Source organism: Etheostoma cragini, chromosome 15 (genome assembly GCF_013103735.1).
Source record: "Etheostoma cragini isolate CJK2018 chromosome 15, CSU_Ecrag_1.0, whole genome shotgun sequence".
Lineage (NCBI taxonomy): Eukaryota > Metazoa > Chordata > Actinopteri > Perciformes > Percidae > Etheostoma > Etheostoma cragini.
The window spans coordinates 19,524,446-19,539,186 of NC_048421.1; the positions used below are offsets into that span (position 1 = coordinate 19,524,446).

The following is a 14,741-nucleotide window of genomic DNA, read 5'->3' on the forward strand; positions in this document are numbered from 1 at the left end:
CATCGGGGCAACTTGAGGTTCAGTGTCTTGCCCAAGGACACTTCGACATGGGACTGCAGGGCCAAGGATTGAACCCCCAACTTTCCGATTGGCAGAGAACTGCTCCACCACTGAGCCACAGCCGCCCCGAAAGTTGGTATATGTGCATGCTTTATTTGTGTGTGTGCGAGGTGAAAGTTGTGTAGGCCTATGTAATAAAAATAAACAATAATACATTCTATTTATAATGCACTTTTCATCAATAGATCTCATAGTACTACAGGAAAAAAGAGAAAAATTTAAATAAAAAAAGAAAGAATAATAAATAAAAATAAAAATAAACAAATAAAGCTATTCTTAGAAGAGAGAAAAAAAATCTAAAGGGGATCAAAAGCTTTGCTAAAAAGAAAAGTTTTAAGGGAAATGTTTCTATGTGCATCTATATGGTCTATATATGGCCTATATACGGCCTAAACAGCCCCTCATACTAGAACATAGTATTGGTAAAAGTTTTTCTGCACTTTGGTTGGTGCTAGACCATAGACTGTACATTATTAATGGACAGCTCGTGTGTGACGTCACCCATTGGTTTGTGGAGATTTGATAGAAGTGGTCAAGTTTGCAGTTATGAGCGCAGCCATCCTGGTTGCGGATGTGATGATTTTAGACGAGAAGGAGGAGTGAGGGAGGGAGGAGCCACAGACTGTTGGGCGCTATTTGACTGTGAAGTTAGCTAAGCGTTGGCAATGCTGCTTCACTCTTCTTCCTATTCACATTACGTTACATACTTTCAATACCAATCTGGATGCAACTGCTGCTGAAAGCTAGCCTACATCATTTATAGTTATAAATAGTTATATTACATACACTCACCTAAAGGATTATTGGGAACACCAGTTCAATTTCTCATTAATGCAAATATCTAATCAACCAATCACATGGCAGTTGCTTCAATGCATTTAGGGGTGTGGTCCTGGTCAAGACCATCTCCTGAACTCCAAACTGAATGTCAGAATAGGAAAGAAAGGTGATTTAAGCAATTTTGAATTTGGCATGGTTGTTGGTGCCAGATGGGCCATTCTTACTATTTTACAATTTGCTCAGTTACTGGGATTTCCACGCACAACCATTTCTAGGGTGTGCAAAGAATGGTGTGAAAAGGGAAAAATATCCAGTATGCGGCAGTCCTGTGGGCAAAAATGCCTTCTTGATGCTAGAGGTCAGAGGAGAATGGGCCGACTGATTCAAGCTGATAGAAGAGCAACGTTGACGACCGAGGTATGCAGCAAAGCATTTGTGAAGCCACAACACGCACAACTTTGAGGCGGATGGGCTACAACAGCAGAGGACCCCACCGGGTACCACTCATCTCCACTACAAATAAGAAAAAGAGGCTACAATTTGCAAGAGCACACCAAAATTGGACAGTTGAAGACTGGAAAATGTTGCCTGGTCTGATGAGTCTCGATTTCTGTTGAGACATTCAGATGGTAGAGTCAGAATTTGGCGTAAACAGAATGAGAACATGGATCCATCATGCCTTGTTACCACTGTGCAGGCTGGTGGTGGTGGTGTAATGGTGTGTGGGATGTTTTCTTGGCACACTTTGGGCCCCTTAGTGCCAATTGGGCATGGTTTAAATGCCACAGCCTACCTAAGCATTGTTTCTGACCATGTCCATCCCTTTATGGACACCATGTACCCATCCTCTGATGGCTACTTCCAGCAGGATAATGCACCATGTCACAAAGCTCAAATCATTTCAAATTGGTCTCTTGAACATGAAAATGAGTTCACTGTACTAAAATGGCCCCCGTTAATTTTCTGCAAAATTGAAATTAGTTTTCTTAATTTAAACGTAGCTAGTGTTAGCAAAATGCAAAACAGGGATTTTCAATGCTTATCATTATCTAACACTAACGATTAGCACATATAGCCTTGACATGCTGCCAAGAGGTAATGTTAGCAGAAATAAGCTAATATAACTAAGTTACAGTTACAATCATTTAATTTCTTTCAGAAATAGGAGTGCTGAGACCCACGATGGTATGTGCACCCACCCAATGTCCGAGTAGTAAGCAATAGTAGTTACTGTTCTTTTCCTCTCTTTACATTCAACTTTTATCCGACCTCTCTCTCTGTGTGTGTGTGTCTGTGTGTGTGTGTTTAGTGCATGCTACATGTTGCTTCTGCTCTCTGCTTCCAGCTGCCGCCACCTATCACCCCTCAGAATTTAGGTTTTTGTCTGGAGGTACTGTACATGTTGTAAATATCAATTATATATAATCAATAATTCCTATGACTGAGATAACAGGAGAATTTGCTCAGTGGTTGAGCGGTTGCCTCCAGTTGGAAGGTTGGTGGTTCAAACCCTGGCCCTTCAGTCCTGTGTCGAAGTTTCCTTGGACAAGACACTGAGACCCTGATGCTGCACCCTTGGAGTGTAAATGTGTGAGTGTTTATCTGATGAGCACATTGTATGGCAGCCTCAGGCACAGTGTAGGAATGGTTGTTGTAGTATGTAAAAGTTAAGACTAGAAAAGCGCTATATAAATCCAGTCCATTTACATTTTGATTTTCGTTTAAACAGGCAGCTTCAGCTGCTTCTTGGTGCTCTTATTTTTTTTAAATTTTGGGAACAGGTTGATCCTCTTTATAAGTACACCTTGGAATTATGGTTCCACCTAAGGAACTGGCCTGTATGAGGATATATATATATAGATACAAACAGTATCTCTGGATGTATTGCTTTATTTAGACTTGGACACATTTGCTAAGCAACAGATTTATATTTAAAAAAACCACAATGAATTAAACATTTTGGGCTTGTAATTTGTTGAGGTTACACCCATACTGTAGTCTTGGATTATTACTGGCCTCAAACAGGCGGAGTACACACCATCACACCCGTTAGTGTGTCAAGGTTACAATTTAGTAACAACTGCAACCAGTTCCCTCTCAGTGGTAAGTTAGGTTTACTGTATTATGAAAAAAACAAAACTAAAACATTAGCACTTAACAGTGGTTCATTAGTGCAAAGTTAAAGGACCGCACCAGAGGGTCCGCATGTTTTAGCTCACTCACCACAATCACATACAATTCTACATCTCAAAACAGATTGTGTTTTTAATCAACTGTACAGGCAGCAGTTGTTTACATCACTACAATACTAAAATACTGGCAGAGACAAAAAGAATTGAGTTACTTTACATCATGATTGCTCTGACTCCTTTAGTTATGTTACTCCTTTGTTGAAATGTAGTGCAGACGCTTCCCTTTTATCATGTTTTGTGATGGATTGTAATCACCTGGTTAATAGATCAAAGAAGAATCAACAGTTGCAGTCCTGTAACAAACTAATAATTTAGTTAATCTTGGAACCACAGTAGCTAGTTCAGCTAAAAGATTGTGAATTAAAATTAGAAATGTTTGTGAATATGTTCTTAATGTCATGGCACCTGTCCCATAATTTTTTTGTTTCAATAGAAATTCGATTCATGATCGGCACTAATGAAAAGGCCAATGAATACTGAAAATATTATAGATTTATGGGAAGCATTTTCAACTTCTTAAAGTATTCTGGGCAGTTAGTAGCAGAGATGACTCACCGACCAACCTCTCCATCATCAGTCCCTACTGCCAGCAGAGCAACAAAACAAAACAAAACAAAAAAAACATTACAGAATGCTTTAAATGTGATTCGCAGTAAATGGGCTAAACATTCAAAAACACCAGAATGATCCTTTAACTCTGGTAACCTCCCAGCTGCTACATGCAGTCAGTGCTGACAGACTGTAAATCCCTCTGCCTCAGTTCCATTCACGACAGCAGTTAGGCAGAACTGCCTGCAACAGTTTCAAACATTCACATCTGCAGCTTAAACACAGAACACTTTCCTACTAAGGCACGTTTTCCCAATCTTGTTTGAATGCTTCTTGTGTAAGCGAAGAGCGCTATGTGGCTGTGAAGTCTGTTTGGGGCTCAACAGCATTTCTTTCCTCTCTTCCTGCGGTCTCGGTCTCTGTGGGCGTTGATGTTGACGGTGTCCTTCTCCCGCTCCCGTTCCCTCTCGGCTCTGTTCTGGCTCTGCTTCTTGGCCCAGAGCACCATGTGAGTGAAGGCCATGAACATCTGAGCAAAGCAACAAACCATACAATTCATCAGCAACTAAACTAATTGTTCAGGTAATTCATTAAGGTTAAATTCCAAAACATGTCATCTCAAATGTGAATATTAGCGGTTTTATTTTTTGTTTTGTTTTGGAAAAGTCTTTTTTTATAGAAGAAAAGTTAACAGTATGGGGTTTGGACAGCTGGCTGAACAAAACAAGCCATCCAAACCCAAATGTGAGGGGCATTTTCCCTTATACAAAAATAATCTGCAGATTATTCTGTGATATAATAATTAATTGCAGCCCTAAAATTGAACAAAAGGAAACATAAATCAACATGTGCTAATATGCTTTAGTAACATTACAAGGACAACAGAATGTTGCCTAGTAACGGCTGAATGCTGAAGAGATTGACGCCGGTCCGTCTGGCTTGTTTATTTTCAGTAATTTTACTTTTATTTCAAGAAAACGTCAATAATTTTAGTTGATGTTTGTACTTAGTATAACTTCAATAGTTATAGTTATATAGCAACGCATTTTAAAATCTCTCCACTGTATTTTGTTTTTATACGGGGTTGGAGTCTGTCATGATGCCCGATGACTGGAGGATGCAAGTTAAGTTTACTGCAGTAGCCTAAGCCCACAGCCCAGGCCTGTAGGACTACTTACCCACAATAACTTCATGCATAGGCTACATCTGCTGGAGGATGAGGAAATACTTAATAAGTGAACTTTACCGGCTATGGGGGAGCTTTGCACCTTCTGCGGAGATTCTGTGTCAACGCGACATTCTCCGACGCCCATAGTATGCCCAAAGAATCTACATGGCTCGCAAGGATGGCAAAATATTCCCCGATCTCTGGACTGACCATACTGTGCTTGACTGTCTGCCCAGATCGGATATGCATGGTCAGTCAAACCGACTGAAAGCTGGATTGGTCAACATAAGATCTTCTCTCGTCAGCAACTTTGCTGTGGACCGAGCTTTCTGTGTCTCGCGGAGGTGTGACAGCTGAGCGAGAATTTTTTTCCCACCTGAAACAAGCAGTCCCGCATGTATGGATTTGTTTACATCTGTGAACCCCACTCACCCAGGAGGAGAGGGGTCTCGCACTGCTCTATCGTGAGAACTGGATGTTTTACACCCCATCCTGCTCACTGAGATCCTCTCAGCAGGCCTAATGGATGTCATAGTGTGAACCTCAGCACCTTTATGAGATGACTATAACTTTAATGTCCCTTTTTTGTTTGTGAAGTGACCTTGGGTGTCATGAAAGGTGCTTTAAATAAAATGGATTATTATGTATAATTGTACAAAACCACTAGAATTGTTGGGTCCTTGTAAATTCTGGAGTGTGGTCTAGACCTACTCTATCTGTAAAGTGTCTTGAGATAACGCTTGTTATGAATTGATACTATAAATAAAATTGAACTGAATTATTATTATTATTATTATTATTAACAGAATGCCAAAAGCGCATAAGAAATCTCAAATACAATCTAAAGGGAATTTTATATGCATGCTATTACACTTACCTCTTCTACGTTTATGTTCTCTTTGGCACTGGTTTCGAATACCCGAACCCCCATTGACTCCCCGAAACGCACAGCATCCTGGGTATCCACCTGTTTCCTGGCAGGGTCGTCATTTTTGTTTCCCACTGAGAGAGTAAGCAGGAAAAGTTATTTTTATTTCTACTCTTTCAGGTTAGGCGCAGGCTGGTACAATCGGACCATTTATTGTTTTTAATCAAAGTGCATGAAAAACACTACACCAACTCTACTGTCCTGTGTAGACCTCCACTCCGAAAAGTGTTAAAACTCCTTAAATGTCAAACTTTTACACTTGGGTGTGATAGTGTTTCTTTGATTAAAATAACCAGAGGAACTTCCTTCTAGGGCTGCACGATTATGGCCAAAATGATACAAAAAATGTATCAATATTGAGATCACGATTAATTGTCACGATTATTTGTTGATTTTAACCATACATTTTATTGTCACATAAAAGTAGTTATAAATAGCTATTTATAACTACTTTCCCATCCATATTGTGCTAGAGATCTTCTACTAGTCAAGGACTAAAAATCTCATCTCTGTATTTTTTGGTTGAATGGCGAAACACAGTACACCTCTATATTTCTTTTAGAAAGTGGGCTAAATATTCAGTTTAAGATCAAAGGCACTTTTCACAAGCTCTTTTATTAAAACAGATTGGGATTAAAATTAAAAGCAAAAAAAGGGTTTCCTTCCCAGATTGAAAATATACAGCCCGCAATACATGTTTATATGAAAATTGAATGAAATGAAATGAAAACATAGCCTAGGATATATTTTAAAAAAATGATCTCTGAGAAAGCTCCTTCACTTGTTTTCAACAACAGTAACAGACTGATTAAAAGAGACAAGGGGGGGTGGGGCGACGTATGGGTGCATATGCTACTCACAGAGTAACGCTGACTCATTATGAATGGGTCAAGCGCGGGTCAAATGGCAGGTCAGCAGAGTTACACACATCGTGTGTATGTAATGTCTGAATCGTCACTGCGCTGCATTTCTATGAACAATGATATCTTGGCCATGGGTCACATCTCTGGCCCAGGTCCAGCAGCTCCGTCTCACACGCCATTACTCTACCAACTGAAGTTAATTGCATTCAATAACTTCTGTGTTTTTCGCAGTGGCGGCCGCGATAGCAGAGTTACCAGCGGACGCACCGGAACAAATACAAAAGTGAGGACCAGCGCTGTCCCGCTGTGTTGTTGCTGGGAGCCGTTTGTGAGTGAATGGCGGCGGGACTTAGTCTATCCTCTGTGACTGTCTACATCTAGAAACTAAGCCGCGTGGTGGAGGGAACAACTCTGATTGGCACATGATCAGACAGTGGTTTACGGAGCAGTGGATTGGCTTTGGGGAAAAAAAAACCGCAAAAAACGGACCGTTCTATGAACGAAATGACACATTTAAAATATCACGCAAATTTGATCATGGAAAGCCAAAATTGTGATTACAATTTGATTAATTGTGCAGCCCTACTTCATTTGTTTTTAGAATCTCACAGTTTAGACATTTAAAGAACACAGCCCTTTTTATTAGCAGGAATTGCAGACCTTTTTTTACTCAGGAACTTTTTTATTTTAACCACAGTGGGTCATAAAAAGTCACTGCTCCCTAGGCAGCACTTGAGCAAGCATTGAGACAGTCCAACCCTTAATGTGTCGGTCTTAACGTTTAACAACACTCCAGCATGCAGACAACAGGAAAACACAAAACTCACATTAATACGGTTGACTCACCTAGAATCTTGCAGACGTTGTCACAGTTCTGGGAGATTTCATTTAACCACCTCTTAACATTTACAAACGACTCGGGATTTGTCACGTCGTAAACAATAATGACCCCGTGGGTGTTTCTGTAGTACCTGGACAAAGAAAAGAAATATAGAGTGATACATTGCCAGGCTTAAATGAAAGAGGAAAATTCCTGAAGATAAAACCAGTTTTGGGCTGTGGAATAATTACGTTGATGTGATGGTTCTGAATCTCTCCTGCCCCGCTGTGTCCCAGATTTGCAGCTTAACCCGCTCTCCATCAATGTCCACTGTTCGGATCTTAAAGTCGACACCGATGGTGGTGATGTAGCTGCCTGCAGGAGACATCAAAAGTCAGAATAACAGACAACAGACTCCCCTTTACTGCATCTCTGTGCAACATTAATATTCAAAACGTTTACTTCCGTAACAACTACAACAACTTCAACAGAACATACGTTTTCCTCCAAATTTTAGAACATTGCCACAGCAAAGAATGTGCATCAATCATCAATTGTATATGTTGATATTATGCCATCAAATTATCAGGAGTGTCAAATGATCTAGGTTAGGTGCGATTATATTCATGACACTAACGGCTCCAGGAAGTTAACAATTTGTGAACACCCCCCCCCCCCCCCCCCCCCCTTTTAAAAAAATTATTTTTAATTGTTATTGCTTGCATCCATCAGCATTTTTTTTTTTTTTTTAATAAAAAAAGAAAATGGGACTTTGTGATCCTTGCTGAGGCCCTTGTTGTCCATTAGGGCTCCTTCACAGTCATGCCCCATCCACACAGATGTTGTCAGGACTGTTAAAGTATTTGCACAGTACACTGGCTGATTGACATCTGCCTTACACTCCTCTTAGTTTAGTCACACCTTCCAAACTCCCAGTGTAGCTCCACTCACCTTCAACTAGAGCCCAGTCTAATGAGGAAAAATAACTGCGTGGAATGCAAAGCCTTTACATGGAGATTGCAATAAATGTTTTTTCTGCAAAATGGGAATAGCTTTGTATGTCAGACATTTAAATTAAATCAATGGTTGAGGAAGTCCTACTTAAAAGGTTCAATATGTACACCCTTCCACCAAAATGTCTGCATGTTGTCCAAAACTTTGCCTTCCTCTGAAGCTTCTGACATGTCAGGACAGCTCTGCCTACCCTGAAAAGATGACTTGACTTGATTAAAATGCTTTCACTTAAAAAGAACAGCCTAAGTGAGAACCTAGAGTGTGTTACTCTGGGGATTTTTGTTGATTTTCTACTAGTATGGAGGTGTTTGTAATTTGACTGGCAGCAAACTGTGGTAACTCACCAGAAAAGGAGTTGTCTGCAAAACGGAGGAGAAGACTGCTTTTTCCAACACCTGAGAGACAAAAAGATCAGAGGGGAAAGATTAGCAAGAAACTTACTCTAAAGGAATGAAATGTCACCAAACAGGAACAGACAAGTCAGTCATATCTAGGTTTCCACAATACATGAAACAAAGTAAGAAATACGGGCAAAGGTTGAACTCATAAGGGAGACAAATAAGCTTGGTGTGTGTGATTAAAAAATGAGACAACAATCCTTAAAAAAGCCTGCCTAAATAATCTGCTGAAAGCTTCCCTGAGAGAACCAGTGGGAAATTGTTCAAAAGAGACTTGACAAATCAGAACAAAGCAGCAGCAGGCTGGGAAAACAGTACAGTATAACCCACAACTGTCACAATATTATAACCTTCAACAGCAAAAGGTTAAAAGAACCTATAATGAATGCAAGCTATTAATTATAATCCAATGCAATATATGTGTAACTAAAGCAGGAAAATAAGTCTAAAACGTCTTGCAATTGTTGAACGTATGCAAGTAAAGAGGAAAACACATCTTCAATGCAACAAAAAGTAATAACACATTGGTGTCAGAGAAACAAAATCATATTAAAACAATATTGATCATTTGTTACAAATCCTATAGAGTCCCATAAGCAACATACACCACTAACAGGCTGCCTGATGAGTCAAAGTAATTTTGAAATACATCAATAAATAAGAGTTACAAGTAGTTAGTTAAAAACAAGCTTATCCATCCATCATTAGAAACTAAAACCTGTAACCTTCCGCCTACCTGTCCACAAACGACACTAAGCGCTTTTAACAGACAAAACAAATGATAAAAACCCTCCCTCATTGAAACCAGGAATTATAGGGAAACATTTAACAAAATATTCTTTAAAGAAACTTCAAATTGTTTCACTAAGGGGATGTAAAATCCTGATGACGCTGACATGTTCCCAATCATATTTATGTCACAGAATCAGCTAATGCTGCAACACCCAATTCATGTAAGAACAAACAGCCGGCGTTCCAAAATAAGCTGATGTTTTGTGACTTCATATACTCGACTAACAAGAACAATCAGAGCAAGAATTTGTCAAGTATTAGAATACATATAAAAGTTAGAATTGATCACTTTAAAAAATGTAAAATAAAATCGCCAACCTCAGATGTGGACAACAGTAATGAGTGCCTACGTCTGTTAACCAAGCTCAGAAGCAGTGATGGCGCTCTATAAAGAAAGTTGAATATAATTGATGTTTGAACAGCGAGGAAGAGTGTGTAGCTTTTGCCGTTTGACACTTGCTTAAAACAAACACGTGGCTGATGCAATTTGAAGCGGCTTAAAACTGGCCTGAACCTCTGCGGGGCATTTCTTTATAATAAGGTTCACTGAGACCTAATATCTACCTAAGATCTTGTGTAATAAGACCTAAGATCTAATAAACCTAGAGTTGGCTGACGGACCAACACATTAAAGTGTGTTCATAAAGCATCAATTTCTGTTATATTCTGAAACAGGGACTTGATCAGTGAGGGAAACATGCACAAACATGTTAAGATGGATGGATGTTATTTTTATACTTTCTTTATCAAAATCCTCGGTCAATAGTATCCTACATGAGTTATTATTCTCAAATTTGAAAATCAGCAGAAAACATGCGCACACACGGGTTACAAGAGTATCAAACTAGTGATCCTTTGTGTGGCAGGCAAAAGCTTTCACTGAGATATATATATATATATATATATATATATATATATATATATATATATATATATATATATCACAGAGCCTTAGTAGTGGGGCGACATGCCTGACTAGTAGGAGTCAGGAGTGACACTAGAGTTAAATAAACCATTTTTGCAGTAGACATTTGGACTTGTCAAACACAATTGAAACCTGTGCACTTACTATAAGAAGTCAAAATGTCTGATTTGAAAAAGGTTATGATACATTTCTTCTGTGTGTAGATAATGAGAAGCATGCTTAAAATAATAATAGTATAATCTACTTTTTTTCTTTTGTTACTAGTTTCCCAAGTATTGTTTTACCAGCAGATAAAAAGGCATTCTTTTTTTTACAGAAAACCTTTAGGAACCACGGAATTCATGTGTTCACTTGCAGACAACCTATTAATGCCCTTTGTCACTTGTGGAACTCTACATGCTTTGACTTCAGAAGAAGTCTTTAATTGATTTAATAAGATGTACTAACTGGAGTCTCCAATGATGAGCAGTTTGAAGAGATGATTGTAGTCCTTTCCTGCCATTTGGAAGGCCTCTTACTGTATTCCCAAGTAAAATCTCTTTCATAGGAGGAGGTGATATTCCTGATCTCCCCAGTGTTTTGGATTTTTTTCACCTCCCAATGCTACCAGCTCAAAGCAGCACGTGAGTTTGTCCAAAAATCACAGGCATTCCTGAGCCAATAAGAGGACATTCCAGTCGAATTTCTGCACCTTTTGTGTTTTGGTTTATTGTTTGAGTTTCTGTTTAGAAGTTCACATCATACAGTTTGGATTCACAGTGAAACCACAGCAGCCAGAAGAAGACAGACCGTTTCTGAAGAGCTCTGTATTTATGATTCATGCTTGACGGCTGAGAGCAGCCACGTGGTTCCACCTTAGTTCCAGTCACACCCACCGACACTCCAGCAGGGGATTTCCAACTTGTGACAACTCATCGTTTATTTTTATGCACTGATTTTTTGCATTCACAGTTCTGTCAGTGACGTGTGGACACTACCTACTTTCTCCTTTGGATGAAGTTTAACGTTGAATGCAACGTCTTCACAGAGATCTATTTATTTAAGCACGGAAAGCCACACATTTAAGGCTCAATGATTACAGCAATTTGGCATATTGTGGTCGTTGCTCTAACAGCCGAATGGACAGGTGACTTAACAACTGATAATGAATCTACCTATTGCCCTAAACCCTTTCAACCACTCATTTATTAACTCCATCTTTTTTTTTTAAGATGCAAGAACCTGAGATGTTCTCTTTTTTTCCACTGCAGTTCAGTAGTGGTTACATCCGCTGCGGTTTATTTGAGCCGATTCCTTAATTTCACTTCAGTTCCTCTTGTGGACAGGGGAAAAGTCAACTGTTCCCTGTATCATTACAGGAGGAGGGCTCTTGCTTCATTCTTCAGCCCAGGTTAAAAAGGTGCTAAACAAAGAAAGAGAAAAATAAGACATTAAAGTAAAACACATCAATCAGCTGTGAATCATAACCACTGTCCAGTGAAAGACTGTAACTAAGTACATTTACATTTGTGGTGTACTGTAGTGCAAGTACCTCAAATTTGTAATTTAGTATTTTTATGTGACTTTATACTTCTACTCCGCTACATGTCAAAAGGTAAATATTGTACTTTTTACTCCACTACATTTGTCTGACAGCCTTAGTTACTTTTCAGATGACAGTTATATCTAAAGATGTGTTGTTGTTTGTAATGTTTGCAATAAACTGAAGGATGGAGTGTTCCTTTATAAGTCTGTCAGGAAAACACTGAAAGGGATAGTAGATGACAGGGAACATTGCAACATACTTTTACTTTAGGTACAATTACTGATTAGACACTTTAAATTAGGTTTTGAATGCAGGACTGGATGTATAGTGGAGCATTTTCAGTATGGTATTAGTACATGTACTAAAGTGAAGGATCTGAATACTTATTCCATTATGATTACCAGTTAATTGTTCATTGCTGTATGGCGTGTGTGCCCCTCCTTATACCTCCTTCACTGCTCCTCAAACAGCTGAGTCACTAAATATAACTTCCTTATCCTGCTTTATCCCCCCCACCCCCATTCTTTAACTTAGCTGGGTTAACTTAACTTTACTTAGCTGACAGTCCAACTGTCTAGCTGTCATTGCCTTCCCATAACTGGCAAAATAGGGAAGTGAAACAGCGGAGGTTTGCTAGCTAACGTTGAGCCAGTTTTCCATGAAAACAGGAAAGGCTGCAGCTGACTTTCAAAAGTGACAAATGGGTACTAAACACTACTCGCCGCATTTTCTGTCTTTATTTATTAACGGGACTTTTCACTAAGAAGAAGCCTATATAAGAGTTAAATAATTATTTGTAGGGCCTATATCAGCGCAGGTTAACACCTTGTACAGTACAATATTGTTAAGTCTTAGTCATCATTCAATTTGGCCTAGTTTGAGCCCCCAAAGCTGCATTTGTAATTCTGTGTTAAGTGGCTCTAACTTAAAGCAAATTGTTTAGTAAAAGTTCAGTTTAATGCACCATTCTGGAAAATACGAATTTAAGTATAACACATAGTCGTTTGGGAATAAAAGTCTTAATTCATATGTGGTGCAAGCACTTGCCCATAGACAAGTTGATGCTTTTTTTCAAATATTTTGTACGTAGTTTGGCGTAAAATTCTAACGAACACGCGACATCATTCAGTGGCAACAGAAGGAAAGCCACAGCAGCACTAGTTTAACGGAAGGTCGACACAATTGATAGCGTTACATGTTGCAAAAACAGCAACTGCATTGACACTAACGTGTATTAATCCGGTTGGAGTTTGCCGATAAAGCGAGGTTCGTGTGTGACACTGATCAATCTTGTAGGACACGTTGAAGACAACATTACGCCAAACTTCCCACGAAAATGCCTTTGTTTTCGAAACATTAATTGAATGATGCTACGATAAGCCCATAATTTACTTGCATGGAAAACGTAAAACACGTTCTTCAATTCGGCACAGATTAAAAAACACAAATGTGGGCTTGTGTGGACGTTGAACTATATCAATTGTCACTTATATTTGACTAACGTTACTAACGTAAAGTTACGTCATTTGTAGTATTGCGTGAGCGGTATGAAACAGCGGATTCATTTTACACGAAGACTACTTCAACTGGAGTAGCAACGATACCATAGCAATACATAAAAATAGCGATTCAAGTTGGATAACATGTGCTGAGAAGCTAAGAACCTAAAAAGAAGCTAAGAAATATCTTTTTGTCCAGTCCGGAGTGACGGTCTCTGGGCCTGACCCTGGCCTGCCACTTAGGTTAGCTAGTTACTCCCGACACCAAGACGTCAGAAAACTTCTCACTCCTCGGAGAAACTTTAAACTAGACAATTATGAAAAGAAACTTACTTTGGTTGTTGAGGTGTGCTCTGTCACTGGGTCATTTTTACACATCCGCGTTTGACGTTGTTTATGTCCTGTTTAAGTTCGCTGGATCACTGCTTCGGTCGGAATATCTCCCCGCCGACCACACCTGACTGTCTGCAGCTGATGACCCACTCTCATCATCTGATGCTGCATTCAGGTCATGTAGGAAAAACCAGAAACTGCTGTGCCCCAACGGCCCTGGGGACCTAGCTCCAACCTAAAACTGTTTGTTTCAACTTTATAATTTACTCCATGTAAGATTACTCAAACAAGAACACAAAACAAACGGGAACAGGGGGCAACTAATAAGTAACAAAAGTGATTAATCAAGAAATTCTTAGTATCCACAATTTTGATGTTTTTTTTGTCCCTGCAGTTTAATTTTAGTCAATTTAATTTAGTCATCCTCATCGAAGATTCTACTGGAATTATCTTAGATTTGTGAGAAATTAAACTATCAGTAAAGACACACATAAACCGCGATTTTGACATGTCAGTTTCATTATTGTAAGAGCAGCCAAAACCAGTGTCTGGTCACAGTTAACATTGAGTAATGTTTCCTTCCACAGCCAGTTTCTCCCCCACAAGGAAAGCATGGACAACTTGTAAAATGTCAGTTAGTAGTCCTGGACTTTGTTTTTATCACAATTTAATAGCTGAGTATACTGTTGTTTAAGAATAAAACCCAAACTGTGTAATAATCTACTCCTTTGTACAGGATTTAAGGCAGCACAATAACTAAAATGTGCCTCATGTCTAATTACAGTGGCTTGAGAAAGTTTACACATCCATGCTAAAAAAAAGGAATACAAAAAACATCTTATGGAAACTGATCTTAATGCCTTAATTAAAAGAAATTAGGAAAAACCAACCTTTT

General features: G+C 39.0%; 1 protein-coding gene across 1 annotated transcript; it reads right to left on the bottom strand.

The window, feature by feature from the left end:
- Positions 1 to 2,714: 2,714 nt before the first annotated feature.
- Positions 2,715 to 14,089, bottom strand: si:dkey-16l2.16 (ras-related protein Rab-35). Its single transcript, XM_034893563.1, has 7 exons — positions 13,847 to 14,089; positions 10,937 to 11,891; positions 8,719 to 8,769; positions 7,612 to 7,735; positions 7,387 to 7,511; positions 5,627 to 5,751; positions 2,715 to 4,110 (listed from the first exon to the last, which is right to left on the bottom strand). The coding sequence occupies exons 2-7, from the start codon at positions 10,989 to 10,991 to the stop codon at positions 3,961 to 3,963; spliced, it is 630 nt and encodes a 209-aa protein (XP_034749454.1). The 5' UTR covers positions 10,992 to 11,891; positions 13,847 to 14,089; the 3' UTR covers positions 2,715 to 3,960.
- Between the last annotated feature and the right edge of the window lie 652 nt (positions 14,090 to 14,741).